This window comes from Nasonia vitripennis, chromosome 3, assembly GCF_009193385.2.
Source record: "Nasonia vitripennis strain AsymCx chromosome 3, Nvit_psr_1.1, whole genome shotgun sequence".
Taxonomy (NCBI): Eukaryota; Metazoa; Arthropoda; class Insecta; order Hymenoptera; family Pteromalidae; genus Nasonia; species Nasonia vitripennis.
In genome coordinates, this window is record NC_045759.1 from 17,766,547 (window position 1) to 17,789,881 (window position 23,335).

The following is a 23,335-nucleotide window of genomic DNA, read 5'->3' on the forward strand; positions in this document are numbered from 1 at the left end:
GGTTGAAAAAGAGTCGAGGGAAAAGAGAAAGAAAAACGAATTGCTGCTGCGCGCTGGATAATATACAGAAATAGATAGCAAGAACGCGAAAATCGCTGCCAGCGGAGTAACGGTAGTAACAATAATTTCTTTTACCCATAAAGCTTGATTAAAATCCCTCTGGCTTTATAATAAATCGATAAAAGAGTGACATTCAATTCATTCTCTTTGCGGCTCTGGGGCTGCGCACGTGGCCCTGCTATCGATTCCACAAGTAGTCGCGGTGACTCGGTTACATTGTGTGTACCTAGCCCAGTTTAATGCCTTAACCTTCCCATTGATAATGTAATGACTTGGCAAGGCAAATATATGTGTAAGCATTTTACTGGAATTTGTCCCTTTAACCAAAAACGATTCGCAAGTGTGCTTAATATAAAACGAATTAATATTTCATGGTCAAAGTAAAGTATTAGTCTATTAATTACTTGCTGAATTTAGAAAAAGTACTCTCGACACATCAAGCAAAAGCTCCTTAACATTAAATTTTTAAGGCCATGCATTTTTCAGAACTGACTCTTCTCACAGGTGCACTTCCCGAGTAACGATAAACTCAACAAAGTTCTTCCTTCAAGGCGTAAAATACCACACGCATTCGCTCGAAAGACCATAGCCGTAAAACCCTATTCGTCTGTTCCTCAAAGGCAGAGCCATAAAAACGAACGATTCGTGGCTACTAACGACGCGAATAGTGCCTGGAAGGGGAGCGAAAAAGAAGTGTGGCTGTGCGATTAGTCTTGGCGGGGAGATCGATTGAAATACTATTCGGAAAGCTATTCGCGATGGCCCCGATAATCAAGCCAACAGCTTCCCCTCTTGCGGAGGGGGAGAACATATTATGGTCGATACGACGATGATAATAGAGAGCTCGTAAAAATCTCATGTTTATAGGTCGTCCCCGGAGACGCATCTGTTATTCTAGGTCGTGATTCGCTGACCACACGCGTATTGCATTTTTATACATTTATACCTGCATATAGCGTGTATAAATAAAGATATACGTACACGCGGGAACAGAGTAGGTGCAGATCGAAGCTGGGCCAATAATTCGAGCACGCTTGCTCGCGCTAAAAGCCCATTATTTGTAGTCACGCGATTCGGCTTTTTTATTGATTGGTAATCGCCCGTCGTCACGTACCTATTATTGGATGAACTCATTAGTGTCGAGAGCGAGTATCGAAAATCGAGGGAAATTCGCGTAACCAGCCACCCGCGGTGTACTTTTTTTCGGAAATAAGCTTCGAAACAAAAATGATGGCAAACATTTCACCATATGAAAAACGCGCCGATGAAATAAATATGCCATACACAGAGGCGAGAGAGAGAGAGAGAGAGAGAGAGAGAGAGAGAGAGAGAGAGAGAGAGAGCTTGCAAGCGCCGGCGCGCGTTCCGGCAATATTCGAAAGTGAAATTTACACTTTATGAACTCGCGCGCGGATTCGCACGTGTACAAATAACGCGGCGGGACACGGTCGATGCTTGATTAACGTGGCCGAATAATTGGAACGCCCGCGACCTCGTTTTCCTCGCTACCCGCCCACGAGAGATAGATAGAGCGAAAAAGCAGCGACACCCACGCTGCGACTGCATCGTGTTTGTGTGTGTGTGTACACGCAAACGAGCTAAAGCGCGAGAATCACGCGTGCGATATATACGCGGAATTTCGGAAGGTGAAAAGAGTGCGCTGGTGCTAAAATTTTCAAAAGCCATGCAGGAGAGGCAAAGGCGGAGTGAATTGGATATTGGCTGTTGCAGCCTTTCCGCATTTGCGCACACAGCGCTGTACACACTCTCGCAATTTCGACTTATCTCGACATCGATCCCTCTCGACTCTCCGTGCGCGGAAGAGCTTCTCCTGCGCTATCTCTATATCTCTATCTCAGCTGCATCGGTTCATTCGTTATTCGAGCACTCTCGCGAGCGTCTCACGGTGTGGCATCGGCTAATACTCTCTCCTTTTCTGGGCTTCGCTCTCTCGAGTAGAAGTCACTCTTTGCTGTTGTCTTTTTATTCTTCCTGTTTTCTCGTCGGAGTCGGCTACCGCTGGCACCGGTTATTCACTCGATTTTCCAACGCTGGACACACTCTATTCACTTTTCAAAGCGTTGACGTACGCCGAGTCCTCTCGCGAGTCTATAATAAACAAGCTGCCCTTTTCTCTCTCTCTCTCTCTCTCTCTCTCTCTCTCTCTCTCTCTCTCTCTCGAGGCCTTTTCGTTTTGTTGCTTCGTTGGTGTGCAGCCGCTGCAATATTCAAACTTTGCAGACGGGACTCCACGCGGCTGGAATCGCGCTCTAAAGGGATCGAGAATATAGTTCGTATGTAATTTGCTCGTCTGTCCATGGAGGATTGAGGAAGTTTGAGCGCATTTCCAATCTCGTTATCGTTGCGAATTAACGCGGGAGATTATTATTATAGTAAGAATATAACGCGGATTACAGATCAATCATACGCTCGAACGATTGGGCCTTTTAATTTTATAACGGGTTTCATTAAAGCCGTTTGATTATAATTAAACGGCTTTAATGGGTGCACCTACGTATAATTCCACACCGCGTGCGTGCATGCATACCATTTAGAAGAACAATCCATAACCGCGACTCCGAATAGCTTGTGTTCTCGCAGACAAGGCGAAATTCCAGAGCACAAAAGAAGTTAATTTTTCTTCTGGAAATAATAGCCTTTATATACGTTTTTATATCCTGAAAATAAAGTAGCTTTCGCGCATTTATTTCTCTCTCTGCGCCAGAGCAATACGCGCTACCGCGCAGGGGTGCATTCCATTTCGCAGCTATTACACAGAGAAAGGAAAACGTCGCGCTGCGAGTTATTTGCGCTTTTGATTATATAGTTTCGGCGTAATTAAAATAAATGAATTAACGCTTTTTTCAGCGTAATAGTTTCAACGAAAAATCTTTGACGCTCATACTCTCCCGCAACGTCAATGCTCGCGAACGTGAGCAGCAGGCTATTACAGCGTCAAAATTGCGCAAACAAGCGTGAGTTAATTTTTAATAACATTTCCTCTACGACTATACGCGCGTACACACAAGAGCCTATGGCTCCTTTCTCCTGGAAATTTTCCGCAGAGGTCGTCAAACGCGACAAAGGAGGCAACAAAGGATCTTTGACGTCCTCTTTTTTCTCGCTCCTTAAACGCGAGGCAAAGTGCAGCGCGCTATAGGCTGCTATACTTAATTATCAATATCAATATATACTTCCCTCCATCTATATACCCTATATATACGTGTATGTTCCCCCTTTCGCCAAAAGCATGCTGCTGCAGGCATTTCTCTCGGCGGCAGTAGGCTATAGATACGCGCGTGCGGTAACCGGCATGCGGGCATGCATAGATCCGCGCGGGACACGGGTAAATAGCCGCTGCACTCCTTCTGCTCTGATTATGCAGAATCTTCCGATAACACTGTTAACAGTCCGTTGGCATGTGCTGCTCTGCTGCTATGGATGTGCGCGCGTGCTCTTTCCAACTTTCGCGCCCTGCTGCTGTCTGATGGCATTGTATGTGTGTGTGTGTGTGTGTGTGTGCGTGTGAGTGGGCGTGTGTATGTGTGTGTACACGTATCTGTAGATGCTTGTCGGCGGGGAATAATGGCCTGTTGACATCCTCGAGGATTTTGTTTGCTGCGTCATTTTCGCGAACGCGTTGCACTGGAAATGCTTGAACATTTGTTATGCTGTACTGTCTGTTGAGGACGCGGTTGTACAGAACGTGCGTGACTTTGGAATGGAAAATTTGAGAGACTTTTTCAGAAAAGTACGCGGAATTTTTTGTATTGCAAGTTCGTGCTTTGTTACACGTACAATTTTCTTTAGTTTTCTCGTTGTTAAATACGTACGTTTGAAACTATGGGATTTCGAATGTAAGTTGTGGAAAATGCTGGGTTGAAAGGAAACATTTATTCGGTCTTTTATTCAATAGTCAAATTTATAATACATGGATTCGTAGATTTGTATGGAATGCCATGCTATGCATGCTATCTCTCTCTCTCTCTCTCTCTCTCTCTCTCTCTGGGTCAGTACTGAAGTATTTCTGAAAATACGACGTCGTATTTATTTTTATAAAATATTTTTGTATTAGGCAACAGTAATGTTAGACTCACATTCTTTATCTAATCCTCGATCTTTGCAGTTTTTAATGCATATCGGTTTTATTGCCCCAATACGGTCTGTGAAAAACAATGATATTGTGCATAAGGAATTCACAAAAGACGTAAATTTAATTCTCAGTGTATAAGTGTATAGTTTCAAATTTAATACAACTGTTTACACATACCCTCAGTGGATAAAGCAAGGTAAGCAATGGTAAGAATAAGGAAAATAATAAATTTCATTTTGAGTTTTAATGAATGAGATCCAACGCACCCGAGAAAAACGTTGTTATTGAAAATGCTCAGCGCGACGTTTGTGTATCGTAGACGACCGATGAACGATCGAGAAGTTCAGCTGGCAAAGTCTTTCACAACTCAGTTTTAAAATTATGCACTTTAATATATCGATGACCCACAATAGCATAACATTAAAACATAGACCTTCTAAATGTTTATTTAAATAAAATAATAAGCACAGTCGATTACTTTGTATTGTTCACATATTAAAATGTCATTTAGGAAATGTTCTAAAAATTTTCTACATATCTTAGGAATGTTATTTTCAAGGTATGTTAAAATTGCGTCTCAGAAAAACCTCGAGCAATTTTACGAGTGCGATAAAAAAATATTTACAACCGCCAGACACTTTAGTAAAATGCAGCGCTTTAACGGTACCATTGTACTTGAAATAATACATACCTATACGCCCAAGTGTAATCCGAAATAAAGGAAAAGACTGCTGCAGGAAAAAAATGAGGATATAGAAAACAGGAAAAAAGTTAAGAATTTAACAGATATGAGAGTGTGAAAAGGGTGAAAAGGCAAAAAAGTCATGGGCGCGAGAAGAGCCTGCGAGAGAAAAAGCAAAGTGTGGCAAGATAGAGAAAGAGAGGAAAAAGAAGAGCGCAAAAGTGAGAGAAAGAAAGAAGAGGAGGGAGAGAGGGGAGAACAGCCCATTACCGAAGGACAATATTACCGACCCTCTGCGCTCCGTTATTCCAAGAGTATATAGCGCGAACCAGAAGGGCTTTTGCTTTCTTCCGTTCCATTCAGCTCTGGCTCTGAAGCCGCATAAATATATATACATATATATATATATATATATATATATATATATATATATATATATGTGTGTGTGTGTGTTGTGTGTGTACGCGAATACGGCTGCGGGGTAGCTTACCTGGTTGCCACAGACGTGAAATCTGCGGGGCCGTTATTTATTTCGTCGCTTTTATTTTTTTCTCCTACTTTTCACGCGGCGCAGCGCCTTGCCGTAAAAGCTTTGTTTCGCGAGAATAAAAACAAGTGATCAGTGGCTCGGAAGCAGTAATTGTTTTCACTCGGCGAGGAGATTTTTCAATTAAGCAACTCTGGAATAGCGAGAGATTATTATACGGAGTGCAATAAAATACGTTTTAATAACGCCGGGGGATGATGAAGAGTGTAATTAACATGAATCCCGCACGATTCGATTGTTTTTTAATTCGACGCAGCTTTGCGTTGAAGAAATAATTTTTCAATTTCGGTAACTCAACATTTGTGTTGTAATAATAACGCTATTCGATATACAATTCACACCGATATATCTTCAACGGAATCCATACAATCGTATTATCCGATGTGGAAATGAAGAATCTCATTCAATATGAAAGACGAACTGATATAATCGTATACAATTGAAAAAAAAACGTGACGAAGACGAGTTTGATTGTTTAGTTTATTTTATTGTAACTACAGAAATATCTTTTACGTACAGGTTTGTTCTTATTTTTCTTTTCATATTCGCTATAATTATACATACAATGGTTCTTGTAACATTTATTATAGTATTTTTACGTATAACTTAACAACATTTAACGTTTTACGCTGAATTTTTTTTTCATCTTGTATACGCATACGTACATTGAATCTTAGAGGTGTATATGCACATAGCCAATTGTACGTAAGGTAATAATCCTACCACCTATTATATAATATTTATAATGCGCGCGCATATCGCGTCGCAACATTTTTTTGTTTTATTTCTTTGAAATACACACACACACATTCGCGCCATATATCATCGTCATACGCTTTCACACGCTTGCGTTTCAAATCACATGTCGTATCATTACTATAGCTCGCACTTGAAATCTCGCCTCTCCGCACGTATCGTCGTTATATATATATATATCCCGTATTTTTATAATATATATATATATATATATATATATATATATATATATATATCCAATCATAATTAATTATTTATATCTGTTTGTATTTATATAGTTGTAATAACATCTCTCGTTCACGCACTCGCTCTTAGTAATTATTATATATCATATAATCTCGTCGGAGTTATAATGTTTTTATCTTTTTATTTAGCTCTTTATTCTCGAGCACATCTACTTCTCGTTATACGCACTATGGTAAATCACTTGCTCGTCGAAGAAAGCGAAGCTTTAATCTCGTTCGCCGCAAGCACAGAAGTTATCAGCGCGACGCGTACATAATAATCATTGTATGGTATGTGTATGTGTATATCGATAAAACAATCGTGCCGACGGGAACTTCGAAGCGGTATATATTTTCTTCTTTTTTTTTTGTTATCATTTCTTTTCGGTTTCTGTGTATTCTATATATGTGTATTGTTTAAGTCTGTCCTGCGTAGCCTACACATGCTCGACTCTTTTCCCGCTTCGACTTCGAACGCAATTATTTCTTGCCCCACCGAGCGTGTATATACTTACCTACTTGAGAGACTCGTAGAAAAGCAAACTCGATCGGCGATTAATTAATTGTCAATTTTCTCCGATAATACGAGAAAGTGTCGTCCTCCTATTGTTCCACTCAGCGTTTCCCGTTTGCTTTTCTTTCCCTCTCGCCATATAGCTTTTCCTCCTTCCTTTTTCCTATACACGAAACTTTCGTTCGCCGATTGTCCCGACGTGATTCTCTCCTCTCGACGTCTATATTTACTTTGCGCGCTTTATATCGTCTCTATTACTCGCTCGACGCGGCTTTTTCTTTCTCGTTATACAAGCCTGCGCACACTGCCCCCTAACACACTATGTCGTTCGCGATATCGGCTTCCTGAAACCACTGCGCCGGCACATAATATCCCCTGCAATAATACACTTGATAGGTCGATCGTTACTTAGCTGCTTTTCGATATTGCGCACGATCCGCATATCCTTATAAGAACCAACCATCACGAGCACGCGTATCCAGAAGGACAGAGCTGCTTATACTTCAAAGACTGAATTCCCTTTTGTGATCCGCCGCGATGCTGTCTAAAGCTGTCAGTATGATATTGTTAAATCGTTATTGTTTTTGTCGATTTCGTGTGCTGATTATTATGCCCGATTTGTTTGGTAAATCTCATTTTTGTACAGCTCTCGAACAATTCATACACGTTAATAATTCATTAATATAATTGACTACAAGTATTGTACCGTGGCATACGTGACGCGAAGTGGTCCCGACCGGTGGAAATTCGTGCGATAACGGAGTCGGTGCTCCTCCGTTCTTTTTTTATTGTTTATTTTTTTTTAAATATTGTTTCTTTTGGTTTGTTCTTTGGTATTTATCGTCATTCGTAATATCGTCGTCGGAGTGGTTTGTTGTCGTGAGGAAACAAGGAGTGCGCGCGAGTTCTCTTTATATATAGGTATATGATGTGCATCGACTTGAAAGTCTAAAATTTTTGGAGTGGATGTAAATCGAGATTTTTATTCGTATAGATCAAGATAAGATAATGTAAGATTAGCTCAACTAATATATTTTTAACGCTTCAACATCGGCTACTGCATATTACTATAATATATACTCTTTAGAAAAATATCCTTAATTATCAATTCAACTCTTAATATATAAGCAATCTAAAATTCTTTTTTTTTCTCACGAGATATTCAAGTGTAGCCACTTTTATAATGTATATATAACGTGCATCATCGCTACTTAGAACATTTTCAAACAATTTCTACTCTAACTTTTATCTTTCGAAAAGAAGAACTGTATATAATAGAACTATTACGATTTTTTTGTCGCGTTTACGCAATGAAGTTTTCTTACAAAAACTTATAATTATAAGCTATTAACGAATTCATCATTTATAGCAGCGAAGATTAAAATAAGTTGCAGCTATAGCTCTCGGCAATACAAAACTCACCCCAAAAACCTTAGCGGGACGTAAAAGGGACACGGGGGGATGTACATCGAAATAAAAAGTTGGGACTTAAGAGAACGAAAAAGTTTGAATACAGGCCGATAATATACATTAATACAAGGATGAAGATTATAATTAGTCTCTCGAAAAAGTTTATACATACACTGCACCGCGCGCGCACGCGCACAGCGGCGATTCATCCGTAAAAGAGTATTCAAGTCCTACTCGAAATTGTATAATAAAATCGTATGTATAATTGTAAAGTTTCTTTATCAAAGCTCCTTTTTTTAGCGTTTAATACACGTCTAGCCTCTCCTTTTATTATACGCGCTGTGCCGACCCTTTTTTCGGTGCATCTTTTTTTCTCTCGTCCTGCGCTTTTCTTGGAATTTCGTTTTCTTCATTTAATTATTATTTTTATTTTTTATATTATTGTTTCGTATCGAGTTTCGTAATCGCGAGAGATGTAGAGAAAAAATGTGAAAAAACGAGAGCGTTGTACAAAGGGGGAAAACGAAAGGCTCGCAGAATATACAGAGGAGAGAGGTGTCGCGCAGAAAAACATGCATCACTTCGTATGTATATTATAGGAAAAAATTCATGCTTTGAAAATCTATAGGATGTTCATGCTTTTTCTCTTCCTTCTAATCTCTCGGCCTCTACTCTCTCCGTTAGGAAAAATTCGCCGCATATCATATAATCATATCAGGATTGTCACGTTTGAATTGCACCAGGTTTAATTAACGTTTTCCTCTTTGCCGAATCAGACATCGCATTGTAAATATCGCGGGAAAAATGCTGTATGCTACGGTTCCTCGGCTTCTAAATGGTACAAACGATTTTGCATATTTTATTATTTACATTTATATATACTGCGCGCGCATTTCTTATACTTAGAGGAATATTTTTTTTCTTCATTTTTATCAGTTTTTTTTTTTTTTGCTCTGAACGTGCGTGACTATCGCGATTTCTAAGCTCCGCATACGTGCGTGTTTTTGTGATTCTCTCTCAACAAAAATGCTAGATATGCTTTTCAATAACCAATGCACATTATTCAATTTTTGACGTTGTGAAAATAAAAAAAATTTTCATAGACTATCATATCGTCGAAGCAAAAATAACGACACGCACGCATGCACAAAAGTCGCGACGTCGAATATCCCTTGCACAAGCCGATCATACGCATACATCAGATATATCGATATATTATAGATAATTAATACACATCGCAGCTATAGACGCGCGCGCGTGAAAAAGCCCTGTAGCCTTGACCTCGAGCCCCTCTATTTTTTCTCCCTTCCGCTTCCGCGCAGCTCGCTTACATAAGGCTTCATTACGCCGCGGAGAAATCGAGGAGAGGAAAAGGACTCGTTGTTGTCTCACGTATCCTCGATTGTGCTCGCGTGCGCGTGTGCACATGGGCAAAACACGCGGCCACGTTAATTCGTTAATTCCGCGCGACTGAGTGCAGGGGGGGGGGGTGAGACTCGATCTCGATGGATCTGTGTGTTTACGTACTCGCGATCGAGCTGCTCTAGGAGGAGGGGAGAAAGGGTTGGAAAACAATGCGCGGGAGAAAAAGCTCGCTCTCTCTCTCTCTCTCTAAATTTCGCCGGAATGAGATTTCACTTTGAACGAGAGAGCTAGGGAGCGGCTTTTATATACCCATTCTCCTAACGAGGAGGGAGAAAATTTCCAGCCGTTTCCAATTTCAAGTGAAACGTTCTTCTCTTCTCTGCAGTGTGTGGAAGGATCTTTGGAATGTTTTAATATCGTCGCGTATAGACAACGTTAGACTGCTTCAACTCTATATTTATATAATATAATTGTTATTATCACATTTTAAATTATCGTTACGTACTAAAATATTTTTTGTTCTTTTTCATTTTGTTTTGTTCATTCAACGTTTAATTAAGGTTTATATAGTGTACGTGTTATAGTATTTATCATTTTTTTAGAACGCTTTCAATCTCGTACGTTATAATAATAACATTATGAACGAATTTAATGGAGAAATCATATAACGAACGCCACGCAAATTGTGCTAACGAAGGATTATAACGCGAGTATTTCGCTTAGTTCGAGCGTCATACATGGGGTGATAAAATACGATATCACGCGAGTGAAGAATTCTTGCGCATACCCGATTTGTTAAATTCAGATAATATATATTTTCGATCGCTTCACATCTTTATAATGATCGTCACCGTTTGCGCGACTGACTATACGCTAACGAGGTACATTTTTCAAGATGAGCGAATAAATGTAAAAGTGCGCGCGCAAACGTATATTTCTCCTCGCTCATTATTCTCTCTATCTCTCTCTGCTCCATATCGATGCGTGAACATTGTATATTATGTGTAATTAATACATGTAGTTAATAATGATAATGATATAATTCACAATATCGAACATTAGCGCGAGTGGCGAGTGGCGAGCGAGCGCGCTTCGCTTTTTGTTTCTTGCATTTTTTTTTTAATCATCGTCATTCGTGGGGCACATGAATAATTATATACGTCGACTGCCATAGTATTATATAACTATCGATCGCTCAAAATTTTTGGCTTCAGAGGATCGCGATTCACATATACATTGAGAGAAAAACAATCGGCAATTCCATATCGTAGTGATTATTTATTTGTGGGTCTTTATTTTTAAATAGCTATGAATACTCTCGCTTCTTTCCTGCTGATGTGGCAATCGATTCGTTTGATTATTCTACGGGAATGACTACTCGAATATTCTATTATATCCTTTGGCATTACCTAGTCTTTTTCTGTCAGCATATCTCCTCGTTAAATTATATGACGTACGTACACAGATCAACGATTTCCTGCAAAAACATTGATTATCCTTCGTGACATACGAAATAGATTATAATGTTGAGCGTGAGACATCACAGGATCGAATGGAGTACGTTCGATCGGGCTTACGAGCAGACATTTTTCTTGGCATCTCTTATATGTATTTTTTCTAATATTCTAGTTCATATCAATGTCTCGCTAGAAGCCGACGACTCTACTCGTTACCCCGATCCTTGCTAAGCAAAAAATGACCACATTTGCTTTTACAAAAAGTATTCACATATAATATACAAGAAACAATTTATAGCATAAAATGTGATTTTTTATTAGGATCCTGTGCTGAAGCAGGCACTGCAGCAATTTACTTTTATAACAATTCGAATTTTTCCACGTGGAGGTTCGACTCGGTTTACCTAACCAAACATCAATAACATTTTGCAAATTACAACGCAATATTCTCCGGCCGATATAACCTTCGCGGAATTCCAAAAACGCACTATCCACAAGCGCCGTATATTCGATCATTCATACACGTTTGTTTGCTGTGCGGAATATTGACTCGGGATTCGAGAAAAAAATTGCTTTTGCTTTTTCATGCAGGAAATTTAAAAAATTCTATTGATTTTTTCATTTCGCAAACATCGATTTCGACAGACGTAATTTCAGCTGATTATTAAAACGCGAGACACGCCTTGATCAATTCCATATACGATCACGTAAACAATAAAGGGTGTTGTTCATATCGATAATACGTGTATAAAGAAAGAAAAATCCCCCGGAGAAATCGAATGAAAATCGGCTGGTTTATTTACACGAAATAATCGAGCGCGGCAACTCGCGTTTTCCTGTAATATGATAATTAAATTGTTGTATACGCGCTTGATTCGGGTATCTCATTTTTGCGTCTGGTTTATCGAGACACACCTCGCTTCCCATACGTTTATACGTGTCGCTTTTTTGCTGTCTCCCATCAGTCCTTCTCTCGCGCGAAGATTCTTTGCGCAAAGGTACACGACCATTATCGACGGATTTCCGCGTTGTGTTAGCCTCCGCATCCGCGTGTGCTTATTCTCGAGCTTTGTGTGCCGAAGGTTTGTTCTCGTCGTTGTCTTTTTTTGCGGCTACTCTAGAACGTCGACGTCAATTTGCTACTGGAGATGAGATTACTTGGGGTTCGTTTTATTGTCTTGACGAGGAGGTCGTTTTTCGCGTCTTTTTGATTTGTTTTTTAAATGTATATTTCAGGACGATTAGCGACGGTAGTATGATGCGGTTGTTTTTATTAAAATGAATTGTGTGCGTGTGTAAATCATATGTAATTTTTCAAATATATAGCTTTCTATCAATCAGAGCTAGCTAAAGCTGGCAAAAGTATTTAGCAAACACGATCGTAGATCTCAGTGCGATTGAAAGGGAAACTGCTATAATTAGTTTAAGAATATGATATTTTTTAAGCATTTAATAGAAAAATATACACATCGATGTACATTTCCAACTTTATTCATCCACAAAAATATTTCTTATAATATTAATAATGAAGAATGACGAATAGTTAAATTTCACTTTGAAATCATGTCTTCTATACCCGTATTATGCAGCTGCTGATAAATATGCCGAAGGGCTACGATGGTGAACATGAAAAATCATGAAACGATTTTTTTATCGTCTTTATATATAGATGAGCGTGACCCCCTGTAACTCGTCCCATTCTACTAAATTCGTGCGACACAACAGAGTTCTTGTAAGACTTGCTTTTTTCCCTTCCCGTCATTTCCTTCGTCTGTGCTGTCAATTTAGAGGTAATAGCTTTTAGAAAAATAAACTGTCGATCGCGGACGCAATATCTGTATTCATCGACTATCTGATTGTCGATCGACGAGGCGAAATGTACATCTGACAAATATGACTATTTCCTCCTAGCTTATATATTAATTAATAAATGAGAATCGATGTTGATGTTCTCGTATAGAACTTCAGTCGAGGTGCTGTGCAGAACTGAAAAATTACTAACACTCCAGTGAAACTTTCTAATTGGTTCTAAAAAATCCATTGGATAAACTTTGACTAAATAACTTTGGATAAAGTGTGCAGGTAATCAAATTGAACTCTCAATATTTATTAATGAAGACTAAATAAAAACAGTGTACAAATCATCTCAGAAGCTTCCACGAAGCATACATATCTTAGCAAGGCGATATTCGAAAACGTTCAATCTGCTCCGATTTCTCAGACCCAAACGACAATTTCTCTATAGCAATCAATCTTTTTCCAATCAAACGAGATCGACAGGCATTAATTTTCTTTTTTAATCAAGAGCCGCGAGCGCGCACGCGCGCCTCGAACTCAAAACAAATAGCAATTCGCGTAAGGCGTTACTCCGGCCTAACAAGTTAAACGACTCGTGCAAGATCGCTTTTTCTTTCCGCGCCCGCTATATACTCACTGTTTTCTTAGGCTTCGCGAGCGAGTAACTGCTGCGCGCATAGGATGGTATACGCAAAGTACACCGTGAAGATGACGTCAGCGGCTGTTAGAGGACGACGACAGCGAGAGTTTGCTTTCATCGATTTTCTTTTTCACTCTACACGCCGCCGCCACTGTGCTTGTGCAAACGTTGTGCTTTTGTGTAACCTCCGCGGTCTTTCGTCATTTTTCCCTCGTTATATTATCCTCGTTTTAACGAACGAAAAAGCTCAAGAGGAGGGAATCGAAGATCTATATCCGAAGCCAATCTCCGCGATTAATTGAGCAAGCGTTCGATTGCGCGAAGAAAGCTCGCGCGCGTCACGTGCCACTTGAGCTCGAATAGCCGTGTTATTGACTCGTCTCGTCCTTTGGGCTCTCCGATGCGCAATCGAATCGGGAATTCGCAATCGCCCGCGGAAAACTGCAAGCTCGATAGTTCTCATTCTCCATTGGTCTTGCGCCTCGCGATCTCGTGGTTCGACGCACATTTCAAGCGCGAATATGTATATGTACCCGCACGCGAGTATGAAAAGCGAGGATGGACGACGTACCGCGAAGCGAAAACCATCGGAGCGTGCTTTTACGCGTCGCCGACTAGTTTAATTAGAGAGAATACCGAGCGTGAGAGGTGAGCGCGATTGAAAGAGATAAGCATCAGGAGTAGTACGAATTGATAATCGAGTCGTTGCTTCAATTTCCTCTGAGTTTTGGTCCGTACGAGAATAGGTAAGCGCGATTTTCGTGTCTGAAAAGTTGCGGAATATACAAAATAAAATGTTCATTGTGCTCGAGAGTTTACGACACTTGAGAGAATTGCCGCGAATGTTTGACAATGGCGCGCATTTGTTCATGGCGCCCGAGAAAAGTTGTCCGTTGCGCGAGTTGAGGAAAGAATGCCGCAGATTTTCCACGATATTCTCTTTTTTTCGTCACGATTACACGCGGGAATTCTCACTTTCTTCAGAGACTTTTCACTCGGTCCTTATTTTTTTTTTCTCACAATTTATAATAATTATCTTTGAATTCACTTACTCTTACAAGCACTAGCACTCACGAATTCGTAAGTCAAAAAGTACCGTACAGGTATATAGAGCTTTTCAAGTCATACACGAATTAGAAAAGAGATCCAGAAAATATGCGCATCTCAGAGTGTAGAATTTACAAGTATAAATCAGCATATGCGTCCAGAATATCTCGGATCTCCCGAATAATTACACGACGTTTCTAGAACCACTACTCACAGCGTAAAAGAACAAAACGTTACACTTAGCTGTATAGAGGTGCTGTGTAATTTCGATGCATCCGCAACAAAAACTGCAATAATAGCCTCCCAAAAAAATCCTGCATCTTTCCCTCCCACGCACGGCTTTCACTTAATGCATACTCCAGTACATAACGCTTTTTTCCGCTCGCTCTTTCGCGCATTTATCATGCTCCCATTCTTCCCTAATTCCCTGGCCGACGAAATCGCGTTTTTCATCCTTGTCGTTGTTCGCGCTTTTCCATCTTTTCGCGCCCGCCGCACCACGACGACGAAACTTTTCTCCTCCTTTGTGTAACTTCGCTACACACAACCGTGGCTACGTGTACACGAGCTTTTGCCTCTTCCCTCCGGCGCGAGTAGAACAGAAAAGCCAACTCGGCCGAGCCGAACCTCCGCGAGGATCCTTCGCCCTCGTTAATTTCGTCTCTCGCGTGCAGCAGCTTCTTATACTTTCTCCTTCTCTCTCTCTCTCTCTCTCTCTCTCTCTCTCTCTCTCTCTCTCTCTCTCTCTCTCTCTCTCTCTCTCTTTGTCTAACTAGGTGTGCACCGCGCACTAGCTCAGTTTCCTCTATTAATTTCTTATCTCATTCTCTCTGCTTGTTTTTAGCGTTCGTTCGTTAATTTTATTCCTCTCTGCGATCCCTGCAGTCTCCCCGTCGTCTATAAACCACTAGCAATTTCTCGTAGAAAATAATTTCCGCTCGTGCAGCTTGATGAAAATACCAAGTTTATGTACATTTATGTATTTATTGTATGATTTTTATCTGTAAGAACGAGGGACTCGAGCGCTTCGAGGCGTCTCTGCGTTTTGCGCGGAAAACGTAACACGCGAAAATTTTGTGCCGTAAATAAGCAAAGCTCTACGTCTACGCAACGCCTTGGGCGAGTTGACTCTCTCGTCCTTCATACACCTATATATCCATATGTCTATAATCCGCAAACTCGTTAATACATAGTTATATTTATAATCGTTATGTATATATTGTGTACAGCTCATCGTGCGATTGCGCTTCGCGCTTCCCATCTTTTTCCCACACGGACACGGACACGGACACACACACACACACATTATAACGGAGAAAAGAGAACCCTCACGCCATAGCGGTGAACGAGCTTGCGGAATCAGTCGTGTAGACTGAAGCCATGAATTTAATGCGGCCGTGTCACAAAACAGTTTTGGAATGACCTGCTTTCCCACACCGCTTGAACTTTTCGGATCTTCAGTCCATCGCTAGTTTTGCATTCAATATCAAGCGGTGCTTAAGAATATAAGCCGAAACTGTCTTGTTCTGCCTGCCACTTGGGCTGCTCATGCATGGGGCGGCATTTGCAATCGAGTACCAATCGGTAACGGACGTGATGTGATAAAAATAAATCATTGAATCGACTGCTATTAATAACGAAACGATCTTTTACCAGTTGAATAAATTGTGTACCGCAAGATTTTCGTGCCTGAAATCACCTCTCGTTTTTAAAATCACCATCAGCCTGTGTGATGTTTCATTTTTGGTCTCTTTTTTGTTCTCTTTTGACTATCCGTTCACTCGCACATCACACACTGCACTTCATCGTCGCCACACCACTTAGTCGCTCGCATGTGTATATATATATATATATATATATATATATATATATATATCATATTCCCTTATTATTCATAATTTATGCATAATATATATATTTATTTGTTTGTTAAATCTGCCTTTAACTCTACGGGTGATATGTACCAAATGGAAGATTCGTGCCACTCGAAAAACGAACTGATCGCTATGCAGAGCCGAGGACTGATCCCTCGCGTGCCGGGACACGAGCGGTCCACGCGAGCATACACATATATGGTATATAGCGCGCTATATGATATACATGTATTATCTGTGTCTCTCGGCCTCTCTGTCTCCGTCCGCGTATGTTTTCTCTATTTCATGTTAGCTAATAATATACGCGAGCCGTATTATTTGTTTAATCTTATATTTATACATAATATGTAACTCTTTTTTGTTTTATTTTTATTTTTTTGTTTGTTTATCTCTTTTGCCGCTACACTCCTTATTCGTCTCTTCTTATACACAATAGTAAAAGTGTTTGTTTGAATTTGACGGTTGAGTATTTCGACGCTTCCTGCGACTCTTCTTCGGTTGATTTTGTTTGTCTGTTTGTTTATTATTCGGAGGAGTATACATCTTCGTATAGCGTTATTAGGAATATTATTTTATCGAGTAGTTATTTATCGGCAAACGGTGTGTGTATGTGTTTATGAGTCATGGGTAAATCGTCAACTGCGCGGAAATTACGTATATATTGTGTCAGAGCTCTTCGGTTGCGGTTATGTTCGCGTTTGTATATTGTTATCATACTAATAATCATATTGTACCTATAATATACTGTGTGGCGAACCTGATCTACACTGCTCAAGAACGATGAAAATACAAAATCATGAAATTCAAACAATCGCGTTTTTTTTTGTCATATGATATAATATAATATTTTATTTATTCATCATTTTTTCCACGCTCTCACATCTCTCATTTTTAGTTCTCGGCTCAACGACGGCAGCTCAAACGAGCTCGTCTAGAGCCACATTTATATATAATATATCATTGTAATATTTATATCGCATCGCCTTGGGCGATTGATTACATTTAGGCTTCGATCGGTGTACGAGTCTGTGTGTGTGTGTACGTGTCACATGATGTGTATACAACATGTGTGTGTGTGTGTCTTGTATATTTTGGGGCTCGAACGTCGTTTGACGAGTTGTTCGCGCGCACGCATTGTCGTCTGCACAATTGAGTCCGTCTATATATACTGCGGATGCTACTGCTGCTGCTGCCGTCGTTCCGTGTGTTTTCCTTGCGCTCATAAGCGAAGGAGGGAAAAAAGCTCGCGAGAAATAAAAGAAGATCGCGAGCTCTGCCTTTTTCTCGCGCGTATAACGACGCCGTATACACACCTACTGCGCCTTTAACTTGGCGGAGTTGCTCGTTAAACCGACGTCGACGGATGCGAGGAAAATCATAGACAGGAGTTGAGGAATGAGAGAAAGAGAGAGAGAGAGAGAGAGAGAGAGAGAGAGAGAGAGGAGAAAAAATAAAAAATCTCGGAGTTATCCCGTTGCTACGCTGCTCTTGAGTTCACGAGTATACACATCTGAGTTCTTATTATGTATTTTACGTGTTCTTACGAATTCTCCCATACAGCGTCTATATTTTAGCAATTAGTTGGTTGTGACTGTTCGCGCGTCGTCGTATTGCAAATCGTTTTGGTATAGAAAGAAAAGTTCAAATTTTCACAATCGAATAACGACATGACGCTAAGCGAAGTGGCTTATAAAAAATATGCCCATTCTATACACGCGAATCTGGAATCTGGGTCGATTGTGTTTACGCGAGTAGACAATCATTCGACGATCAATGACGAGTGCGCGAGTGATTAATTATCGCTTGGCAATCAATCAGCCCACAAGCGTTCGTCATCAATCAATTTTCGAAAGCTTATGCAAAAGTAACCGTGAACTTCCGGGCCGTGTATCGATTGTTTCGACTCTCTCTCTCTCTCTCTCTCTCTCTCTCTCTCTCTCTCTCTCTCTCTCTCTGCCTTAATCAAACGCAGCAGGACCACTGCACCGGTGATAACAACACGCGAAAGAAAAATAGTAAAAAACAACGCGGATACCACCAAAATCTGCTGTTCACATTCACTATCAGGGCCTCGAATAGAATCTAAAGCTTCTCTCCCTGCAGGAAACACAGGAAAAGTAAAGGCGAGCAACAACGCATCTCTCGTGTCTCGCTCGTAGCGTATCAATACGCGTCTCCCTGTATTACCCACATGTAATATATGTATATCGTCCTGTACATCGCTAAGGTGTGCAGAGATATCATGGTCGTCGTCTGATCGAGTCGCGGCGCGTGCCCCATATCTCACGGAGCGCGTCATCATCATCATCATCATCATCATCATCATGAGGCATCGCGAGCCAGCGCGATGTTCATCAGCTCCCTATACATGTACTTCATCGCGATTACGAGTGGATCAAGTCGTCGTCGCCCTGTGCGATGCGCCGTAGGAGGAGACGACCTAGATGACCAGCTGTTGACCGCTTCGCAACAGCAGAAGACAACTCAGGGCCAGAGCCAGCCAAACCGACGTCAGCGCACTGCTGCTGGTCAGTCCCCAGGCGCCTGCCGAGATGCTCGATGCCACTGACGCGCCGCCGCTGCTACTGTTGCACGACTCCGGCGATGGATCTGGAATGAGAGAAGCGTTTGATTTTGTTTGATTTTGATTCGATTTAAAAATTGATACAAGCCTCGATCGAATGCTCTTTGTGCGATGGAAATATTTATTCGAAACGAGGGGATGAAAAAGAATTTTAATCAAACGCTCACCGAGGTCGAGCATTCTTGCTTTTATAATACACAACGAGCGTAAAAATGAAAATTGAGCGAGTGACGCGATAATACTCGAAAACTGCGTTGCGGGCGTTATTATTTGCTGAAAGGCGTTATATACGTGGAGGCATGAGCTTTACGCGAAATGTATAAATTAATTCATTGAGAGCCGGAATGTTGTAATTTTCAACGAGTACTTTTTCCTTTGATACTGACGCGAGGATTACGAGGCTCTTTTCCGGGGCTGGACTTTATGTAATTAGTAGAGCTCGTTTCGGACTGACGGAGGAATTTCTCTTTTATCTGCGGTTGCAGCCCAGCTCTCTCTCTCTCTCTCTCTCCCTCTCTCTCTCTCGCTCTCTCTCTCTTACTCTCGCAGTTATCATGTACGTTTTCTGCATTACGCATAATGAGCAAGTAGCTTTCCTGTTTCCTCGAAACGAGCAGAGCAGAGACGAGGAGAAAAAAATTATGTTTGTCGTGCTCGCTCGCTCGGGATGATAAAAATACCTCTAATATCCCTCTCTCCCTCTCAGCCAGCTCGCGAGGAAAAATACCGGATCTTCGTTATTAAATCACACGGAGTAGTAGAGATGAGCGAGAATAGAAGATAGAGTAAATAAATTTCCTGTTTATATGCTCGCGAAGAAGCAAAGTCCGGCGATTAATGCGCAGCGAGGCCTAATAGCAGTCAAAGCCCGTCATATAAATCAGCCGATAAGATCTCGAGTCCGCGCCGAGGAAAAAGGAGCAAGAGAGATTTGAACGATCGGCCGGATATTCATCTATTTTTTTTCGCCGATGTAGCTGCCGACGATTTATCTGCCGGTATAGACGCGACGCGCAGTCTGCGAGGTTTTGCAATTTGGAGGACAGGCGCACCGCCGAGGAGATCTATCGGCAATTAGCCGGGGACAAGCTCGAACGAAAATATCGAGGAGGGAGCGCAGAGTCACGCCCGGAGGCTCCTGATTGGGATTAGAGAAGGGGAGTGTGCGTTACTTCCTTGCGGTGTGTGTGGATAGGTGTTGCGGAATATAAGGGAGATGGAAATCTGGATGGTATCGAATTGCCACTTATCTACGGGGATATAGCTTGTTTTATGGAGTGTCGACTGGAATCGATACATTGATTTAGCGCGTGATCCCCTTTATATACATTATTTCGAATAATAACTATAATTTCGTGCACAGCAAGTTCACACTTCCTGCTCAAAATTGAACTTTCCACAAGATTAAACTTGCCACAAGTAAGTGCGTCTCCAGCGGGGTTATCGCGACCTTAGTTAAGGGCGGAATCTTTCGTCCCTTATACCCGCCTAATAAACTCTCAGTAATCGTTCTCGTCACGGGTAGCGTATAATACGTAGCAGGACCTCTCCCCACATTATATCGATTGCCGTACACGGCGCGTAGGCACCTATATTTAAATTATTAATAGTCCCCGAGCGTATAGCGAGCGCACGTTGGGATTTAGACGCGCAACGAGGTCAAGAGTTGAGAGATCATGCCGCGCTCGGTTCTCTGGAAATAAGTTTGCGGGAGGAGACAGAGGATCGAGCGCCGGGGCGTCTTCTGCAAACGGCATCAATGATTTAGTGGCGACTTGCGAAAGACGCGATGCCGGAATGCTTTATAAGGTTTAAAACGGCTGCTGTATATACCAGCATACGTGAGTATACGTAATGTACTTCTTTATCTCGCGTCTGCGTTATTCAATTTCAAGAATCTCCTGAAACTTTGATCCTCTTTACCAGTGGTAATGACAAAAATTTTTTAAAAATTCCTCTCGAGGCTCGAAAATATTCATTGCGAGTCGCCCGATGCACTTAACGAGCGTCTTACACAGCGAGAGGCTGAAGTGCACTCGGGAAGGAAAGAACATCGGAGGGATGGAACGTATACAGCGGAGGACGTCGCGATAAGAGTATAAAGGGAAGCTAGTTATTCGCCGGAACAGACCGAGAAAGAGAACGGTATAGTAGTGCAGAGGGATCGAAAAATAAATAAAGGGAAAACGTATAGAGCTTCTCGGTAAAAGATAAGAGCCTGCGCAGTAGAGCAGAGTCTATGGGGCGTACGTGGGTGGTGTGTAAGGTATATATACCTGGTATGCCTTTCAGCCGCGGCAGGAACTCGTTCCAGAACGCGCAGGCGGTCGTCCTAGGGCCCTTGCCCATGCCGTTCTTCTCGGCGTTGAAGATATAGTAGTTAGGCTGCTCCCTCGTGTACGGCGGCCACTGGTTCTCGTCTCGCATCGGCTTTCTGTGAGCAAAAAACGAGGCGGCTTCGGTTAGACTTATTCTTTTTATTTCGATATATATATATATATATATCGAAAGGACATTATTCCGAATGGATTTATATCGCCTGCTTTTGGAGCGGAGGTATTTTTTTTTATTTCGCTCTCGCGTCTCACTTCTTTTCTCATGGCTCGAGCGGGAGAGAGCTTAATGTCGTCGTCCGTAAGAGCGTCATATTTTATGCCGGTTCCGGGTATCAAGCTTTGACAAGCGTAAAAAACGGAAGTATTAAACAAAATTTCATTGATTTATGCCGCTCGTGAAAGGATATTATCCACACTCGGCGTCGCTACGCCGCATATACATATACCTAGCGTTTCCGCGAACTCGAGAGCTAACTTTTTTCACTTTTATACTGCGGCAATAATTTTCGCTCTCGCTGTGTTTTGGAATGGCGAATTTCGAAGAGCTGTTATAATCGAGAAATCACAAACATAAAAAAAAGACTCGAATCCCTCTCTCTTTTGCATCGCGTCCAAATCGCCGAGACAAAAGCGTTGTCTCGAGAGAGCGCAATAAAAGCCGTAAAAGATTGCACTCCCGCGCTAATCCGTCCCGACAGGAATGATCAATTAGCGCCGTCCATTCGCAGAGCTGTAGTAAATTAACGGAATAATGGAGAATACATCCGCAGTTTATTTTCGTTCCACGGAGCTATATAAGAGTGAGGCGCCGCTGGCGACGGCTGCTGCAAAACTCCGCCGCGGGAATAGCGCGACGCGCAACTTTGCCGCGATTAATTTTCTCAGAGCAAACACTCGTATATATAAACCAGCTGCCGCGTTTGCAAGCTACCGCCGACAGCTACGTTGCCTGACTCTACTGCCTTCTCTCTCTCTCTTTCTCTCTCTCTCTCTCTCTCTTTCTCTCTCTCTCTCTCTCTCTTTCTCTCTCTCTCTCTCTATATATATATATGTATACTGGCAAGACTTTAGAGCTTTCGGCCAAGAGTCGGCAAGTTCAGGCGGTGTATGTGATCTGTTTGCGTATTTCTTCCCCGCACTGCCTAGGTTTTGCGGTTCTACGAATGGCGACGATAGGTGGCGCGTAGGCACTTATTTCTAACCTTCATAACTATCCGTGCAATGAGTGTATTTATAGGTGTGCCATTTACCGGGCCTGCTTGAGCTGCTCGTGCAATTTTTCAATTTTGGAAGATTCGTTAGTTATGTTAGAAACGATAGCGAGTTCGGGTACCCAAGTCGATGCGTAAATCCGCGGAGACTAAAGTGTTTTCCAGTAATCGAAGTTTCCTCTCGTTCACGAAATTAACAGCCGTGACCGGAAAATCGGATAAGAATGCTCGATCGCGTGTATTCGAAAATCCACCCCCTAATTTATTTCGCATAAAACATATACATTCACTGAAACGATTTCATCTTAGAACGTTTATGCGTCTAGAATAAAAGAAACTCGTATTCGTTAAAATTTATCAGCGAAAGCACACGCTTTCATCCGTGACTTATACACATGCCGAGCATAAATAACAGAAACTCGCGCGGGCTACGCTAGCCGCGAGTATCTTGAAGATTCATATAACGCTCCTCCCCCGCACACACGACACAGGGCGACAGCGCGCGATTCGCGTGTCTGAATAATATTATAACGCGCTGATTATTGCGCGCTCGCGCGCGTGCGAACGATAAGCCCGAGAAAGGGCTCTGAGATCTCCGGGCTGGATTCCGGGTATGTGAGCGGTATTATCGATAAACCGACAGCTGCTTAACCGGCTTGATCGATGGCCCCGTGACACGGAACGACGAATGACCGCGGAGGTGAGGCGGAAAAAAGTGCAAGTGTTAGTAGCGCGGAT

At 41.7% G+C, this 23,335-nt stretch overlaps 1 protein-coding gene and 1 long non-coding RNA gene across 2 annotated transcripts in view; both read right to left on the reverse strand.

Annotated features, from left to right (window-relative positions):
- Window positions 1-3,934: 3,934 nt before the first annotated feature.
- Window positions 3,935-5,219, reverse strand: LOC107980943. Its single transcript, XR_004227236.2, has 2 exons — window positions 4,158-5,219; window positions 3,935-4,087 (listed from the first exon to the last, which is right to left on the reverse strand). It is a non-coding gene; the product is annotated as an uncharacterized LOC107980943 (long non-coding RNA).
- A 629-nt stretch (window positions 5,220-5,848) lies between these two features.
- The window catches only part of LOC100121967 (acetylcholinesterase 2), a 114,935-nt gene continuing 97,448 nt past the window's right edge, over window positions 5,849-23,335 (reverse strand). The window contains exons 5-6 of the mRNA XM_001605518.6: window positions 21,327-21,484; window positions 5,849-19,076 (exon numbers count right to left, since the gene is read on the reverse strand). Coding sequence (XP_001605568.2) covers window positions 18,907-19,076; window positions 21,327-21,484 — 328 coding nt within the window. The 3' untranslated portion in view covers window positions 5,849-18,906. The remainder of the gene's footprint in view (window positions 19,077-21,326; window positions 21,485-23,335) is intronic.